This window comes from Copadichromis virginalis, linkage group LG11, assembly GCF_057382275.1.
Source record: "Copadichromis virginalis isolate Kocher_CV1m ecotype Utaka linkage group LG11, C_Virginalis_male_GT1.1, whole genome shotgun sequence".
NCBI classification, from domain to species: Eukaryota; Metazoa; Chordata; class Actinopteri; order Cichliformes; family Cichlidae; genus Copadichromis; species Copadichromis virginalis.
In genome coordinates this window covers 38,470,646-38,489,701 of record NC_140628.1, presented here as the reverse complement: position 1 = coordinate 38,489,701, position 19,056 = coordinate 38,470,646, and the positions used below count along the sequence as shown (strand labels likewise).

The 19,056-nt window shown below is 41.1% G+C and overlaps 1 protein-coding gene across 2 annotated transcripts in view; it reads right to left on the bottom strand.

Moving 5' to 3' along the window:
• The window catches only part of LOC146699444 (apoptosis-associated speck-like protein containing a CARD), a 59,815-nt gene that overhangs the window by 11,299 nt on the left and 29,460 nt on the right, over positions 1 to 19,056 (bottom strand). Inside the window, exons 5-22 of one of the 2 annotated variants that reach the window (XM_085472366.1) lie at positions 14,517 to 14,694; positions 14,252 to 14,292; positions 13,670 to 13,943; positions 12,785 to 12,832; positions 12,454 to 12,497; positions 11,795 to 12,080; positions 5,578 to 5,621; positions 4,730 to 5,021; positions 4,181 to 4,224; positions 3,607 to 3,880; positions 3,176 to 3,225; positions 3,014 to 3,087; positions 2,623 to 2,837; positions 2,257 to 2,510; positions 1,852 to 1,980; positions 819 to 948; positions 589 to 618; positions 176 to 217 (exon numbers count right to left, since the gene is read on the bottom strand). In XM_085472366.1, the coding sequence (XP_085328492.1) occupies positions 176 to 217; positions 589 to 618; positions 819 to 948; positions 1,852 to 1,980; positions 2,257 to 2,510; positions 2,623 to 2,837; positions 3,014 to 3,087; positions 3,176 to 3,225; positions 3,607 to 3,880; positions 4,181 to 4,224; positions 4,730 to 5,021; positions 5,578 to 5,621; positions 11,795 to 12,080; positions 12,454 to 12,497; positions 12,785 to 12,832; positions 13,670 to 13,943; positions 14,252 to 14,292; positions 14,517 to 14,694 (2,449 nt within the window). The remainder of the gene's footprint in view (positions 1 to 175; positions 218 to 588; positions 619 to 818; positions 949 to 1,851; positions 1,981 to 2,256; positions 2,511 to 2,622; positions 2,838 to 3,013; positions 3,088 to 3,175; positions 3,226 to 3,606; positions 3,881 to 4,180; positions 4,225 to 4,729; positions 5,022 to 5,577; positions 5,622 to 11,794; positions 12,081 to 12,453; positions 12,498 to 12,784; positions 12,833 to 13,669; positions 13,944 to 14,251; positions 14,293 to 14,516; positions 14,695 to 19,056) is intronic. The other variant, XM_085472367.1, reaches the window with a different exon arrangement.

Sequence of the window (19,056 nt, the reverse complement as noted above, 5' to 3'; positions counted from 1 at the left end):
GTGACAAAAACATCATAAACATCAAACTTTTAGTACAGCCCTTGCTCTTAGGGGGAGTTGTGCTCTCTGAGTGCGCCTGCTTACTGTGCAGTGTCTACACTTGGGTCCTCTTGTCAACAACTGCAACAAAATCCTTTAATAAGAAGACAGCAGAGTTGATATATGTTACCATTACCTGAAGTACTGACACCAGTTGCTCCCCTTGAAGCTCCTGAAGCTGTAAAGACATTTTTTTAATTGTGTGTTAAATGCACCAATTTAATTAATTTTCATTACAAACAAAGAAACAGATCAAATTGTCTAATATAGACACATTTGCCCTTAACTCACTCTTCTTAGTTTCAAATGACTCACTGCTGATCTGTTTAATTCACTCAGTGTCTGAAAAGTCTGTTTGTCATTACAGACGAGCTTCTAAACTGAACAGTCACTGATGCCAGGAATGTTTTAGCAGGACCAACACAGTACAAACTATTATGTTAAACAGCATTCGACTTAACTCTACGAGTTAAAGCTACAGCAACACATTTTATGTTGTGAGTGAAAGCAAAGAATTAGTTTGAATACTCTTTGAGTGTATTTTCTTACCTTCAACATAACCAGACATGGGATAGTCATCTGGAATTAAAGGAAAATCAAAATATGAATGTTTGATATTGTTGTTTGATGTGCTGCATTCAGGGACCAAAGATTATGAAATAGCAGAGAAACAACACGTTCACATTGCTGTTGCTCTTCAATTTGCAGTCGTCAAATAAAAGGATGAAAGTTTTCCATTACACTTTGTGTACATTGTATTATTTAACAGAATAACTAACCTTGATGAACATCACATGTCCAGACTGGTTCATCATTATTTGAGTGCAGGAGTGTAAGCCTGAGTTTTCTGTCTGGATTCTCAATGAACACTTCATAGAAGTTTATCCTGTTATATCTGAAGGTTAACTCCTGTGGGGAAAAGTGTAAAAAAAAAAAAAACACACACACGCACACGCGCACACACACACACACACGGAGTAATTTCAAACGTGATGTTCAAAGGTTTGCAATATTTCAAACAGCTCAACAAACACGTCCATATTGTTTCTGTGCAGAGTGAATTACAATCTGTCTGCTCGTCCTTTTTACATTTGTATTCATCACTGACTCTGTACGTGATGTGTTGCTGAAGCTATCCAGTTATTTCATATTCCAGAAAGCTCATCACTGTTCATCACACTGCTGCCCTTCTGACCCGGCCCCAGATAAGTAGAAGAAAAAGCATGGATGGATAGATGTATGTAAAATACATATTTTGTGCAGCTTTTAACCCACTAAACAATTTTCATGGTTTAGTGGGTTAAAAATACATGCTTTGGTTCTAAAAGTGTTTGAAGATTGTGGTGATAACGTGGTAATAGCTCAGGTGGCAGAGCAGGTCAGCCACTAATCAGAAGGTCGGTGGCTCGATCCCAGGCTGCCTCCTGACTGCATGCCAAATATCCTTGGGCGAGATACTAACCCCATGTTTGCCTACTGGTGGTGGTCAGAGGGCCCGGTGGCGCCAGTGTCCGGCAGCCTCGCCTCTGTCAGTGCGCCCCAGGGCAGCTGTGGCTACAATGTAGCTGCCATTGCCAGTGTGTGAATGTGTGTGTGAATGTGTGTGTGAATGACTGAATGTAGTGTAAAGCGCTTTGGGGTCCTTAGGGACTAAGTAAAGCGCTATACAAATGCAGCCCATTTACCATAATAATGTAAGAACAGCAGAAAGCGTTCTTAAAAACAAGCTGCGGACATGACTGAAATGTTTGAGTAGAGGTTTATCCACACACACAATGAGCTCTCCTCAGCAGAGCTTTTTACAAACTGTACCTGTGGTTGAATTTCTGCTGTTTCCATGTCGGCTCTGAGGCTGAAAGTACGCTCAGTTTGCAGGTACTTGTCTGGGTGTGGTTTTTTGATTCTTTTGTATCCATCTGAGGATTCTTCCTTGTCTATTCCCTGTTATCAGATGATATCAGTCATCAGCAGCTGAAGATTCAGTTTGGATTTAAAATCGCAAAATAAATTCATGATGAACTGTTAGGATAATGATCATTTTAACTTATTACACTTTTATCATTGAGTTTGCAGTCAGTATGATGTCATATTTAAAAATAATGGTCAGTGTGCCCAGATAATATTTTTCACCTTGTGTCTAGTATAAAATATAAAAGCAATCGTACTGTGACTGACTTTGCCTGCACTGATCCTAATACATTGAATCTGTTCAGTTACCTGTTCCAGAGCAGGATCCTGTCGGATTGGATAGACGTGGAGTTTAAGAAATGATGTGTTGGGTTTATAGTACATCAACGTGTAACAGCTGATTTTCAAAGGAAAGAATAAACGTATCAGAGCCCCTATTAGAGAGAAATGTGGTTCAGTTAACTTGACATGTGTTGGTGTGACCTCAGACACTTTTTCCACAACATCTCCACAGTCATCTATGTGGACGACTGCAAACGTGTCCAATATGTCAGGGATGTCATCTGCAGGAGAACACAACAACACAAACATGGTGAGAAGAACAGTTTATAACAGTTTGTGCGCTCACTGTCAGAAATGTCAAACATCTGAAAGTCTTCCTTCATGTCCTCTTACCGATGCAGATCCAGTGCGGCAGGTGAACTTCATTTAACTTCCCAGCAGTGACTGTGACGTCCATCAGAGGACCTGCAGGCATGTATTGTCTGCTCTCCATCCTCTCCATGTGTCCCTCCCAAGATCTAAACTGGTACTGAAAGCTGGTCTTTCCCTTACAGACCCAGCGCAAGCCCGAGACTCTGCATTCAAAGTGTCCTGCTGCAGACTGAAGGCTGAAACAGGAATTAAATACACACTCATGAAGGAACAACAGAGTGAATGGAAACACAGAGAGTAGTCGCGTGAATCGGATGCAAAATGAAGAATTTCCTCTGGGAATAAATCCAAAGCTGAACTGTTTCCTGTAGTTCCAGTTTGCTGTGCTGCAGCATTCAGGAAGTTGATTTACCTGTAAGTTGGAGCCTCGTCTGCATCTGTACTGTTCACCTCAGGTTCAAGTTTAGTCCAATCACTGCAGTCCTGCTGCAGAGGACAGTCTCTTTAGTCAATAAGTACACATGTTTATAAAGAAAGAAACTTTAGCAATAAATGGATGAATGGAAGGGATTACCGTCAGGCTCTGACAACCTTCAAGCTCTGAACTTCTTTCAGTTTTTCGTCCTTGTTGAGACACAAAGAATTCAAATGAATGATGTTATGCTGACATATAAAATCATCCTCTAACTGTCCACATGTTTGCTGTTTGATCACTTTATGCTGTGCAGTGCTGCTTCAACATCAGAACAACATGTTCAGCAGGACGTGCAGCTGAGTGACGTCTAAGATGATCAAAAGCTGATGAATCCAAATATTCTCACCAGTGATGTCAGAACAAGACAGAGACAGAGAGAAAGGTTGGATTCAGCTCTGATCATTTATGCAAAGTTACTTTTGGACGTCTGTTGTTTCCTGTTTCTTTTAATGTTTGTTGATTAGAAGTTGTTTAAACAAGTTTATTGTAAATTATGAAAATCTGTTTATTAAACATTTGTTTGGTCTCACCTGAGCTGCTCTCTGACAGCCTCAGCATCAGATCAGGTCTGTTCATGTCTGTTAAAACCTCCATGGTCACCTCCACAGACTGATGACCAAGTTCATCCACCATCAGATTCACAAGGTCTTCTGTTCTGTTTTGACACCGGTAACTCTCCATTTGTGGCAGGCTCATCTTAAAGCACGTGAATGGCAGCAACTGCTTGAATTTCTTTAGATCTGTTTGACTAAATTCATTCAGTGTTTCCAAGAGAATCTGTCTGACAGCTTCCTGTTCTTTTTCCTGTAAAACCAAAACAATGTATTAAGTTACTGTATAATATCTGTTGGACGATTTAAAGATTTATTTTTATTTAATTTCCAGAGAAACTGTAGTAGAAATATCAAATATTAATAAAAAAAAAGATGTCTTCATTAATATTTATGTTTTAGAATAATCACTGAAGAGACAGCTGGTGATTTTGATATTTACTTCACTCTCTTTATGAACTGCAAAACTTCAAGTTTCATAAGAAAACATTATTTCATTTCTATCAATACTAAAAACTATTTTTTGCAAAAGCTGAGTTAAAGTCACACTCACTCTCTTCAACAGTGCAGCTCCATGTTCATCCACAGAGTGTTTCTCTGAGGAGGAAAGACATTTACCATCAACTCTGAGGATTCAAACATCATCACACATCCAAGTAGAATCAGCCTTCAGACGACACAGATGATTTAAAAGAGAAAATCATGTGAAACTAAATAAAATGACATAAGAACCCAACAAAGAAACCATCCTGTCCAACCAAAGTAACTGGGGGTTCCCAGCTGTGATAATGAGAGAGGGTACACCTGTCCACCTCAGGTTTTAAACAGACAGACAACCTTTCACACCCACATTTAATTTAGAACCAGCAATAAAGCCAACAAGCATGTGTTTGGACTGGAAACCAGAGCACTCTGAGGAAAAGCATGCAGGCACAGGGAGAACATGCAAACTCCACACAGAAAGGTTCCAGCCAACCAGGAGGCTCAAACACACAACCTTCATGCTGTGAGGACACAGTGCTAACCACTGCACCACCATGACACCAGCAACACAAAAACCTGTTGATGACACAGAGTTTACACTCATGCATGTTGGTCTTACCTCTGGATGCTGAGCTGCTCTCTGGTAACTTCTGCACCAGATCAGTTCTGTTCATGTGCATGAAAACTTCTCTGGTCACCTCCACAGACTGATGACCAAGTTCATCCACCATCAGATTCACTACATCTGCTCTGGTTGATGATCGACTCAACCTGTCTGTATATGAGAAGAATGACAGATTCCTCCAAGGAAGGATCGTCTGCAGGATCCTCTTAAATGTCTTGAGCTCCTCATCACTCAAATCATTCAAAGTTTCTAAAAGCAGATGTTTAACAGCTGCCATTGTTGCCATCTGGAACAATAAACACAATCACGGGGTCACATATTTATTTAGCCAAACACAAGCGCCTATTTACTAGTTGTGGTACGTTTATGAAAAAAATGAAGAAAATCTAAAACTGTGATCCACTTTTATGGGTTTGAATACTTTTTCTTTACAGGCTGCAGTTCTTCTCTCACTGTGCAGATAAAAACTGAAATATATCCATCAAGAATCTTTCCCTGATTTCACATCATCTTTCATTCTTTATTAATATTTGTAAGTAGAATAAAGTTTCCTGTTTAATCTGAAAGTGTTTGATGTTTTCAGATTTCTCTGTCCTGTTGAAGAGTCAGGACAAATGTACATGCTGACACTTCCTCAGCTCATCCTCAGTGGTAAAGACATCCTGACATTAGTGTTGCAGAAAATTACTGCTGAAGAAGTCAAACTGAATGAAGCTTCAGTTTGTCACAAACATCCAGCAGAAATCATGAGAAAATGACTCAACATGAGAACTGATGATACTTTAGTCCTCTGACTTTCAGCCTGCTGTCTTGTACTGAATCAGAGATGTGACATGACTCACTTTGTGGATCAGTGCAGAGCGTCGTTCATCCACAGAGTGTTTCTCTGAGGAGAAAAGTGCTCAAAGTCACTCATGACAAACACATTTAACAACTAACTGACAATTATTCAGGAAATATGACTTTGGAAAAATGGACAATATGCAGAATTACACTGAAACCTCCTCAGCAATAATAAACAGTATGAAGGAGTCATTTTTACTCCTCCTCACAGAGTATTTTGATTTAATCTGGTCTCATTTTTATGTATTTATTGAAGTATATTTTTCCAGAACAGCCATAAAATATGTCTGTGAAGGTTCTCAGTCATCCAGGTCACCGTAGTCAAAGGAGCTTGCAAAGAAAAGCGTCTGGACTTCTTTAAGTTGCTTGAAGACGTTTCACCTCTCATCCGAGAAGCTTCTTCAGTTCTGGGGTCAAATGGTGGAGGGTCCCCGATATAGGGCTTTGGAGTTGACGTCACGCCGCAATGCATTGTGGGAGCGCGGCGCCATTTTCGGGGTCTACGATCCAAACAAACTCACTGTTGGAACGGCGACGACGACAAGAAACATGTTTAAAAGCAGCTCAAAAGAAAACGGACAGTATACAGACCGATTGCGTCCAGAGGCGAAGCAGCGGTATTTGAAAAAAAATAGAGTGCATCGCAAATCTGGACCCATACGACATACGGCAGTGGAGTAAAGACCCAGACGACTTACCGCCACTGTCCTACCCCGATATCTTCACCTATCTTGTTTGTGGAGTAAGCGCTTACACTGCGAACCAGTTTCGTAATTACAAGTCACTGGAGGCGCACATCCAATTTACAAATGGCTGGGTGCAAGATTTGGCTATTTTCAAGCCGCCAAACTCTTGAGTACGTCGTCAAAGTAAGTCAGCTGGAGTGCATCGAGTGAAATAGCCATTTTCCACCCCCCACCATAATTAATGTTATACATTTATCAGTAAACTGCTAAAATATCGTTATCATATTATATGCCCATAATTGTAAAGTAGATGCAAATTAACACATTGATAATCGGGCAAATTATTAACGCCAATTTGTGTCCTCCCTGTCTCCTCCTGCGAATCTTTACATAGCACATATGTCTGCAAAGTCACTCCATTTGATGTTTGATCGCAATTTCTATAACTTCCGAGACCACCAATGATAATATTATTCAGCTATAAAGTGTGATAAGAACATATTTAGAACTTACCGGAATGAAAATGTCTTGAGCACACCAGCTGATATCTGGAGACGTAACAGAACTTGATATCAGCTCGTCTCACGGCTGCTATCCAGGCTAGACGCCTTCGTTTGGTAATATCCGATACATGAGCTCCTTCATGTTGCTTCCAGGTTGGGAAAGCATAAAAAGACAATCCAAACTTATTCCCGTGCCGGTCGTAAGATCGAACATTGCAGCCGAGCACACAGCAAGTACGAACCATGGCTATGCTTTTGCTCCTTACTTAGAACCCCAAAATGGCGGATCGGGCCAAAATCCTTTCCACGCCCACCCCCGTGACATCACGCTCCAAAGCCCTATAAACCTAGTGGGAGTTTCCTCCCACAGAGGGACAAAAGGGCCCCCTGATGATCCTCTAATCGCCTGAGCCAAGGTGTGAAACTGGGTGTGGGTCCCAATCAGCCAGAGTTTCGGGTGAGTTCATTGTGAAACCTGGCCCCACCTTATCATGCGAATTCCTGAGGTCAGATGGCCCAGGATGTGAGTGGGCGTTAAGGCGTCTGGGAAGAGATCTCAAAACTGGATTATAGATGGCAGAGAGTTGGTGTCGTAAACCTCCGCCTCTGTTCAAAGATGGTCGCTCACAGTGGACATAGATGGCTTCTTTCACTCCTCTTTCAAACCATCTGTCCTCTCTGTCCAAAATGTGAACATTGGCATCCTCGAAAGAGTGACCTTTATCCTTTAGATGCAGATGGACTGCTGAGTCTTGTCCTGTGGAGGTGGCTCTTCTCAAATCAAATCAAATCACTTTTATTGTCACATCACATGTGCAGGTACATTGGTACAGCACATGTGAGTGAAATTCTTGTGTGCGAGCTTCACAAGCAACAGAGTTGTGCCATGCGCTTGTGAAGTGGCTGTTTGGTCTCTCCAATGTAGAGGTCTGAGCATTCCTCGCTGCACTGTACAGCAAACACCACATTGTTAAGTTTGTGTTTTGGCGTTTTGTCTTTCGGGTGAACCAGTTTTTGTCTGAGCGTGTTGCTTGGTCTGAAATGCACCAGGATGTCATGCTTGGAGAAAACTCTCCTGAGTTTTTCTGATACACCGGCTACATAAGGGATGACAATGTTGTTGCGTCTGTCCTTCTTATCCTCCCTCGCTGGTGTCTGATCTTCTTTTCTGTGCCTCTTTGCTGACTTTAAGAACGCCCATTTAGGATAGCCGCACGTTTTGAGTGCTTCCTTTACATGTGTGTGTTCCTTCTTTTTTCCTTCAGGCTTAGAGGGAACATGTTCTGCCCAGTGGTGTAGGGTCCTAATTACTCCAAGTTTGTGTTCCAAAGGGTGATGGGAGTCAAAGAGGAGGTACTGGTCCGTGTGTGTGGGCTTCTGGTAAACTTCAATGTTGAGGTTGCCGTTCTCTTCAATGTGCACAGCGCAGTCCAGGAAAGGCAAACAGTTGTCCTTTGTGTCTTCCCTGGTGAACCTGATGTTCTTATCCACAGCGTTAATGTGCGCAGTGAAGGATTCCACTTCCTGTGTCTTGATTTTGACCCAGGTGTCGTCCACATAACTGTACCAGTGGCTGGGTACTCTTCCTTTGAAAGAGCCAAGAGCCTTCCTTTCCACTGCCTCCATGTAAAGGAGGAAGAGAGAGTATTAGCCAAAGGACTCAATTTTGCCATTTCTCCACAACAGTTGCCCATAGTAGACCTCATCACAGCCACAGAATCTGCCATACGGATTAATAAATTATCACAGACAGAAGCAGAGCAAATCAGGATGAAAGTCTCAGCCACGCTCTCCAGTGCCAAAGTCCCTCCATCCAACCTCACAATACAGGAAAAGAAGGCTGTCGCTTCCCTGAGCAAAGACCACAACATCACTGTTTTACCAGCTGATAAGGGAAGATGCACCGTGGTCCTAAACACTACAGATTACCATACAAAGATCACTACTCTCCTCAGTGACAACAATACCTACGAAGCCCTAAAGCAAGACCCCACAAGCAGCTACAAAAAGAAAGTTATAGCTTGCCTTCAAGACTTTGAAAAGGACAAAATTATTGACCGCCTTACATATCACTGCCTTTACCCAGGGGATGCCATACCCTGCATCTATGGACTTCCTAAGATCCACAAGGAAGCTGTCCCACTCAGACCCATAGTCAGTAGCATAAACTCAGCCACTTATAACATTGCTAAACACCTTGCTACCATCCTTGCTCCTCTTGTGGGGAACACCCCACATCAAGAACTCCACCGACTTCACTGACAAGGTCCAGAAACTTCCCCTGGATCCAGATGAAACCATGGTGTCCTTTGATGTAGTCTCTCTCTTCACTTGCATACCCACCACGGAGGCCGTGGAGACTGTCAGAAAACGACTACAAGAAGACAGCTCCTTGGAGGACAGGACCAACTTCACACCCGATCAGATCTGCACACTGTTAGACCTCTGCCTCACCACTATGTCACGGGGTGGAGAGGGACAAGTTACCTAAGATATTTTTATTGTGCATGTTTGGTTGTGTTTTACTTTCTTTAATATTGTATAGTGTTGTATTCTTATGGGTTTTATTGCATGTTTTATGGTATTCATCGGTGACTTGTCCTGGAAAGTCTCCGCCCCTCCTTGATTATGAACCAGGCACACCTGTGAGGTCCCGGAGGCCAATAAGAGTGATGGGAGACGAGAGAGAAGAGACTGATGGTGGAGTGAGGACTGGGAGAGTGAACGATATCAGGCGGTGGCGGCGGCCACAAGCCCAGATGGGCTGGTGCCGGTTGGTTTGCCACAGGAAAGCGGTGGCAGAGTTGAGAGCTCTGCCCATTCGGGAAACCGGAACAGAAACATTGATAGGGCGGCGAGACGCCGCCGGGTTTTCCCTTCTAAGGCGGCTAGAGTTGGCTAATGCAAGCACCAGCGCGCAGAGCACCAGCAGGAGCACCAGCGCGCAGAGAGCGACAGTACCAGCGGGGAGAGCGGAGACAGCACCAGCGGAGGCTACGAGACGGCTGTGCCGATTTCCAGTTTTAAAGAAGCGGCGGGCGGAGTTGAGAGCTCTGCCCACCCGGGGTAAGTCTCTGACTTATCCCTTTTTTATGAAGTAAACCTGTCTGGAAAGAATAGTGACTGCCGCTTCCTCTCCTTCTTCAGCATATCAGGACGTGAGTGCGAGAGGGAGGCGAGGACTCCGCTGGTTCCTTTGGTTATACCACTTGCTGGATTTCTTAGCTCCCTGGGACTTTTAGGTCGTGGCGCAGGCCACTGGACTTTTAATATTGTGTTTTATTGACTTTTATTGTGCTACCCCTTGGCCAAGGTTGTTTTAATTCATTTTGCATTTTTAACAATTTAAATATAATAAATTATATTTTAATTATACAGTTTTAATGTGTGCTTTCCCTCGGCGGCTCCACTGCTCAATCCGTTTGGAGGAAGGTTTCCTTCCTTCGCACAAAACCACTGTGGAAGTAAAACCAGCCTTCCGCCTCCGTTACAACTACATATTTCAAATACAACGAAGGCTTTTACAGACAAAAACATGGCTGTGCCATGGGCTCCCCCGTGTCACCTATTGTAGCAAACCTTTACATGGAGGCAGTGGAAAGGAAGGCTCTTGGCTCTTTCAAAGGAAGAGTACCCAGCCACTGGTACAGTTATGTGGACGACACCTGGGTCAAAATCAAGACACACGAAGTGGAATCCTTCACTGCGCACATTAACGCTGTGGATAAGAACATCGGGTTCACCAGGGAAGACACAAAGGACAACTGTTTGCCTTTCCTGGACTGCGCTGTGCACATTGAAGAGAACGGCAACCTCAACATCGAAGTTTACCGGAAGCCCACACACACGGACCAGTACCTCCTCTTTGACTCCCATCACCCTTTGGAACACAAACTTGGAGTAATTAGGACCCTACACCACCGGGCAGAACATGTTCCCTCTAAGCCTGAAGGGAAAAAGAAGGAACACACACATGTAAAGGAAGCACTCAAAACGTGCGGCTATCCTAAATGGGCGTTCTTAAAGTCAGCAAAGAGGCACAGAAAAGAAGGCCAGACACCAGCGAGGGAGGATAAGAAGGACAGACGCAACAACATTGTCATTCCCTATGTAGCCGGTGTATCAGAGAAACTCAGGAGAGTTTTCTCCAAGCATGACATCCCAGTGTATTTCAGACCAAGCAACATGCTCAGACAAAAACTGGTTCACCCGAAAGACAAAACGCCAAAACACAAACTTAACAATGTGGTGTATGCTGTACAGTGCAGCGAGGAATGCTCAGACCTCTACATTGGAGAGACCAAACAGCCACTTCACAAGCGCATGGCACAACATAGAAGAGCCACCTCCACAGGACAAGACTCAGCAGTCCATCTGCATCTAAAGGTCAAAGGTCACTCTTTCGAGGATGCCAGTGTTCACATTTTGGACAGAGAGGACAGATGGTTTGAAAGAGGAGTGAAAGAAGCATCTATGTCCACTGTGAGCGACCATCTTTGAACAGAGGCGGGGTTTACGACACCAACTCTCTGCCATCTATAATCCAGTTTTGAGATCTCTTCCCAGACGCCTTAACGCCCACTCACATCCTGGGCCATCTGACCTCAGGAATTCGCATGATAAGGTGGGGCCAGGTTTCACAATGAACTCACCCGAAACTCTGGCTGATTGGGACCCACACCCAGTTACACACCTTGGCTCAGGCGATTAGAGGATCATCAGGGGGTCCTTTTGTCCCTCTGTGGGGGAAAACTCCCACTAGGTTTATATCTGGGACTCTCCACCATTTGACCTTAGAACTGAAGAAGCTTCTCGGATGAGAGGTGAAACGTCTTCAAGCAACTTAAAGAAGTCCAGACGCTTTTCTTTGCAAGCTCCTTTGACAGCCATAAAATATGTTTTAAAGATGTGTTTTTTTGTCTTTATTACAAATATTATTTATAAAGTCAAAGAAGACTTTAGTCAGACGTTTATGAGACATGAAAACAGTTTTATGACTTTAATGAGTTTTGATTTTGTTGTCTTACTTCGAGGCAGTGAGCTGCAGTCTGACAGCCTCTGAGCCAGATCAGTCCTCTTCATCTCCTTTAAGACCTCCATGGTCTTCTCCACTGACTGTTGGCCGTAAGTCAGCACCATCAGAAACACTGTGTGCTGCAGGTCTGTTCTCATGTACCACATCAATGAGAAGTCTGAGTCATATTTGTGAAGATAAATTTGTAGCAGGTTCAACTTGAACTCACTGAGCTCCGGCTCATTGAGACCATCCAGAGTTTCCAGCAGCAGCTCAATAACAGACTCCATCGTTTCTACCTGGAAAATTCAAAGAAAATGTTCATGAGATAAATGTGACATTTCTCACTTTCAGGTTTGTTTGTTTTCTCATCAACACTTTACAAATGTAGATGTGTTTAGATGACATCATCCATCACATAAGGTGATGATGTCATTGGTCATCTTTGTCACAATGATCACAAACAGCTGATTAACAATTATTCTGCTTCTGTTAACAAGTTCAGGACTTTTCTGACCTGCTGCAGACCTCCCTCACTGCACATGCTCAACTTATCAAACTTTGACTTTTCCAATCAAAATCAAATCATTTGTTTCTATTGAAGATTTCTATCCTGTATTTATGAAATGAAAGCTGGATGATCTGAAGTCAGACAGATGTGACATGACTCACTTTGTGGATCAGTGCAGGCCAACGTTCATCCTCAGAGTGTTTCTCTGACAGAAAAGAAAGATTAAAAGCTTCATTCATGACTGATTTAACATCAGTGTTAATAATCAGACACTTTGAAATAACTGATGCTTTGATTTCATTCTGATGATCCTTGTAAGTTGGATTAATAACAACATTAAACTTGTTAACATGAAGTCATATTTGATGGGAAACTATCAACGTGTGAGGAAATGATCCAGTTCTGTTTCATTCAGTAATTCTTCTTCTTCATCTTCTTCATCTTCATATCAATGAGTGTATTTATTGATTCATGTGTTTTCTGGACACTGACCTTTCTCTGTTTCCTCCACATCAAATCCTTCAGCTGATGATCCTGCAGCTGCAACACATTGAATACAAACTGTAACTACATGACACAGACACTGTGTGTGTCCTTTATGTGTGCTCATCCTGAGTATAACACTGAGTCCTGACAATAAAAAGCTTTAATATTTCACTTTCAGCTGTGCTGACTGAAGGCAGGAGGAGGCCATAGTTACACAATCACAGAGAAATCACTGAAAAGACTTTGAATCATTTACCTCATACAGGTCGTCTGTCTCCATAGTGGAGTTTCAATCAAAGCTAACATAAAGATCCATTTACAACACAAGACTGATATTAATGAGCTCAAAATGCAAAAAACAAAGAAAAATATTTTCAAAGGAAAGAAGTTCAAAGAGCTTTAAAACAACATTTACTAAAGAAAGTCACTGATTCAATAAGCTGAATATTTTTACTTTAAACATTGAAATATGAAAACAAATCTGTTTAATTTTACTGTGTTTGTACAACCTGAATGTGTTCATTTATCAACGTCTGTCCAAAATAAATCAGAGGAAACAAATTCTTTCATTTATAAATGATAATAAAGTTTATATTATGCAGTTCTTGTTGTGAGTTTCTCTGATTTAATTCTTTAAATTAATTTTTACTGTAAGGTGTAATATTATATTTAAAATCCTTCCACACACAGTTAAGAATAATCCCAACATATCTGTTGTATTAATTTATGCAGCTTATGATTATTGTACAGCTGTCCTTGTTGGCCAGGACACTCTTGAAAAACAGATTTTTAATGTCACAAGTTTATTTTTTCCTGGTTAAATAAACTTTAATGAATAAATAAAATGTATTAAAGTTATTACAGACACTCTGACAGATTATTTCCTCTTACCTTTGAGTCCTGAGCTGCTCTCTGACAGCCTCTGCACCAGATCAGTTCTCTGCATGTCTGTTAAAACCTCCCTGATCACCTCCACAGACTGATGACCAAGTTTATCAATCATATCATTCACTATTCCTCTTCTGTCATTATTCAGTTTGATTTGTGGAAGACTCTTCTGAAAACAAGTGAACTGCAGGAACCACATGAACTTGTTGAGATCCTGATCACTCAAATCCTCCAGTGTTTCTAGAAGCACATCTGTAACAGCTGCCATTGTTGCAACCTGGAAAATTCAAACATTCATAAAGAAAAAATGTTTCCTCACTGAGAAAATTACAGATTTATGTTTTTGTAGCTGTTTTAAACTTTGAATGTTTTCAATGTTTTCTCTGAAACACTTTGTTTTCTTTTATTATCTGATTTATTAAGATGTATTTATGTAAACACACTTTTTAATAATGTTTGATTTTTAATCTAAAAACATTTCTGTGACAACTGTTTAATCTAAATGATGAAATTATGATTTTCAAACTGCATCTTATTGAATCAAAGCTGAACTCTGCAGAGTCAGACAGATGAGACGTTACTCACTTTATGGATCAGTGCAGACAGATGTTCATCCAGATGTTTGTCTGAAAAAAGAGAAATTAACAGAAATAGAAATAAGTGTTTAATAAAAGCTAATCGAGCTTTTAAAAAATACACAGAGATCAAAAAAAAAGTTACATTTAAACCTGCTGAACATCATTTTCTGCTCGTCAACAATGCTCTCTTTGCTCTGTAAATCTGACTGTTTCTAATATGAACTGAAGCAGAAACACTTTTATGATTTTAACATGTTTTGTCTTTATCTTACTTTGAGCTTCTGAGCTGCTGTCTGTCAGCCTCTGAGCCAGATCAGTCCTCTTCATCTCCTTTAAAACCTCCACGATCTTCTCCACTGACTGTTGGCCAAAAGTCCTCACCAATGTTCCCTCTAAGCTGCGCGCGTGCGCAATTGGGCACTGCTGGCACGGTCTCTGCGCAGAAAAAATCTGTGTTGCGCACACAAAAAAATTAAAGTAAATACTTTAACAATTCTGTTCTGCAGTGTTAGTCAGTGACTGGCTGCTCCCGTATGGGATTAGAACGATGCCACCTTATCTCATAGTCCAGCCAATGACGCGATTCACACTCGTATATACGCAGCTAATCCACGCCATTGACAGGCTATGACAGCGTCCTTATGTGCCGACACCGGTGTTTTAGCGAGCAAAGCGGCTGTTGTGGAGTGAAGCCACGTTAATGACAACGTGTACAACCATTGGAGATGTGAGCAGGACAGACGGAACAACTGACGGAAAAAGTGAGGACTTTATACCAGTTTTTAAATTGTGTTGATCGGCCACGTAAAACCAGAGTTGTGATAAAAATATCTGCAGTGTTTGTGTTTCTTCCTGAATACTGTCGTTGTTTATATTTACTGCGGGAAGAAACGGTAAAAACTGCGTTTGATAAGGAAAACGCTCGAAAGCCTGTGAGCAAAAACAAAAACAAAAAAACCCCACCCTTTCCTATTGGTGGAAAAATGTACCATGTCAGGCTGTTGTTCTCCTTTATCTCATAGTGGACAGAAATTATTTTTTGGAGTGGCACAAATAATTTGTGTGGCATCAGATTTGATGCAGAACAGCTGATTGTTCTGTAAATAGTTTGAAATGTTTGTTTAAAAAAAACATTTTGGCAAAAATTGGCAACATTTTTAGGTAAACAGCTGCAAAAAACTTTGTTGTTTGCAAAACTCAGTTACGTTTTTGAAGAAGCCATAAAATTTCTTTGTCACGGTCTGCAGAGACAGGCCGTGCGGTGGTGTGTGTAATGGACCCAGGTGCGTACACAAGTGAGTAGACGGGAGTGAACTTAACAGAAAGCGAGCCTTTATTATGGCTGAAGACAAAGTGTACAAACAAAGCAGGGATAGCGTGACTAGACTATAACTAAACTGGGAAAACTAATACTGTGATAAGCTAAGGAAACTCAGAGACTATGATGTTCGCTGCAACGACTGACCGGGAAAACATGGAGGTGAGAACACAGACGACGCGACACAGACTGTATGAAACACAGAGACTAAATACACATGAGGGATGATCAGGGGAAGTGGCCACACATGGGAGCACAGCTGACACACATGAACCTAACGACAGGAGAGGAGGAGTGAAACTGAATACACTGAAAGTCTGTATTCACTGTCAAAGTAAAACAGGAAACATGGAGATTAGACATGACACATGAACCGGGGAGACTTAGTACAGGGGGAGATGACATAAACAACTAAGGAACAAAACTAAACTGCAGTCTAGAAATTAACTAGGTGAACTAAGCTAGGTGCAAATGAATACAGAAGATACATGGAACTCAAATACTGGGTCGCTTGACCCAGGACCATGACATTCTTGGTGTGATCATTGATCATAAGGTCTGTTGGAAATCACACATCACTTATGTGAGGGGAAAGTTGGCACAGGACATTGCTGTCTTGGGGAAAGCAAAACAATTTCTGGATAGGAAAACATTGTATATGTTATATAGTGCTTTACTATTACCATATATGAGTTATTGTGTAGAGGTTTGGGGAAATACATATAAAAGTAATATTCAGACTATAATCATAATGCAGAAAAGGGCCATTAGACTAATAAATCAGGAGGGGTATAGGGCTCACACAAATGCACTCTTTATTAGGACGCAAGCTATAAAATTCCAGGATCTAGTCAAGTTTAAAACAGTGCAAATAATATATAAGGTAAGGAAAGGGATGCTCCCAATCGAAATAAGTAAATGGTTCTGTTAATAGGAAAATTGTACTTAGTAGTCAGTATAATCTTTTAATGATATAAGTTTGCATATGGTAGAGTATTGCATGTAATCATTTGTGTTTAGAAGTATATAGTTGGTGACATATTGAAAGAATGTCTCATCCTAGGAGGTCTGTAACATTCTAAGGTGTTCTGGCTTCACCCCCACATCCTAGGAGCACGAGAAGAGGTCGTACCTTGTCTTATTGTTTTACGGTAGGATTAACGTAGCTATATTTGTTTTAGTCTAAGTGCTTTTTGGTTTGATGAACTGCTGGACTTTTCCACTGTGTTATCTGGGGTGAACCATCTAGGGTGAGGGGGAGACTACCCTTTTCCTGACCAAGGATGTTCCTTTTATGCTGTCATGTTATGTGACCCTTTGATCAGCAACACACACACACACACACTCTTCTCTGAGTCTTTACTGAAGAAGTGTTTTAGAACATTTTCCCTAACATTATTTGGTCCTTCGTAGCCGGAGCAGAAAATATCAGAACTGTTATCTGTGACTCTGTTCCAGGATCCAGCACTGATTCCTGACGCCGTGGGGAGCCAGCACCGAAGCCTGTGCACAGCCCTCTTGGACGAGGAGAGAGCCCCAGGACGTTAAATTCGGGTCTGGGCCGGTGTTTTTAATCTGGTCCACGGCGGTGGGATTCAGTCCGATGATCTGAACCACCAGTGAGACGTCGGAGAGTGAGAAACACTATTTTGGTATATAACACAGCTGCAAAGGTTTAAAGAAATGTGATAAAATAGGTTTAAGTTCGCCAAAAGGAACTGTGTTTTGACTAGTTTTAGAGGTAGCTGAAATTACTTCGTGACAAATTAGCGCGCAAATGTCTATGTGTGTGTATGTGTCTGGAAGTAAGTTGATTTTACAGCACAATACGCTGCTGAACTACTTCCATTTTTGTTTTCTTTGCTGAGGCTCACGTGCTGGTGACAAAGGAGAACGGTTGAGTTTCATCTCATAAAACTGATACCGCTTCACCGTTAGGGTGAAGTCGAAGGCCGTATCAGTAAACCACTCTGAAGTCAAGCGTGCCAGCGACGGCCCAGCAAAATCTTTGAAAATGGGGAATAAACAAGTAAAATTAACACCTGATGAGAAATGTTTAGAAAAACAGCAAGCCGGAGCAGGACTAATCCAAAAGAAAGAGAGAGGAATGCATAGTGGAAGAGCAAGAGGTAGAGGCTACACACACACACCAAACAGCGACTTTAACACTACATGCTGGAGGTGTGGAAAAGAGGGACATTTTGTACGTGACTGTAAGAAACAAAGAAGACAGTAACTCAGAATACGATAGCAGCTCAGGTGAAGAGAGCAGTTCAGACTAGGAAGAACGTAATAATCCCTCACCAAGTGAAAATTAGAGATCAAAGTAGTGTAGTTTAAAAAGGGTTGGAAACAGACCCGACTGAATAGATATAAATACAAGAGGAATAAAGTAAAATAAACAAAAGGATAAATTACAACTTAACTTTAATGTATTCAAAATAATATTAGCAAGGATAACAACCTATAAAGTGGTATTAATAATGAAACATAGTTGGGATGAAGATCATGCCCAGAATAGAATGAATGAAAGCAGATAATTCACACAAAGACATATTAAATGAAATAGAGAGATGCATAAGGTATACTAAGGTTGTGTCATTGTTCAGCCAAGGAAAGTGTGTGAAAAGGAAAATGTCTCCAGCTTGAGAAAGAGTGAAACTGCAGATCACCCACAGCCCTTGGTGGATACAAAGTAAAATATAAATAACATATTGTAATACAGTGGGGCAAAAAAGTATTTAGTCAGCCACCGATTGTGCAAGTTCCCCCACTTAAAATGATGACAGAGGTCAGTAATTTGCACCAGAGGTACACTTCAACTGTGAGAGACAGAATGTGAAAAAAAAATCCATGAATCCACATGGTAGGATTTGTAAAGAATTTATTCGTAAATTAGGGTTTGTTTTTTTTTGAGGTTCTTAAAGAGAGAAGGGAGGTATAATTTTAGAGGGAAGTGGAATTTAAAATTACAAAGAGTAAGAACAACATTGAAAAGGATGTCTATTTCTATAGCGGGACTTTATTTCTTCTTTTAACTCATTCCAGAATTTAAGGTCAGTAGTGATATAAACCAGTTTAAAATAAAACTCAAAAAAGAAATTTTAAATAAGTATAAGAATGAAGAAAATGCAATTAACGCAAGACAGCAGTCAAACTCATGTTTATTTTCTTCTGCAAATTAGTAAATCTAAATATAGTTTTAGTTGAACATGTGAAAATATTTTTTGAGATGTTATGTTCTAAGTTGAAGGCATTGTATACGTTTTTGTTGTTCAAATTTAGATGATGAGGATGTAAACCTGAGGGGGTAGGGCTAAATAAGTATATACTTCTGCCTACTCCTTTTCAAACAACTGTATGGAATGATTTTATGAAACGTTGGTGAATGTATATGTTTGAAATAAAAAAAGAACTGAACTGAAGTAACTATATAATTAATTGCCCAACATTGGTTATTATATCCTGTATTTTGCAGACAGAGAGTTACAGGA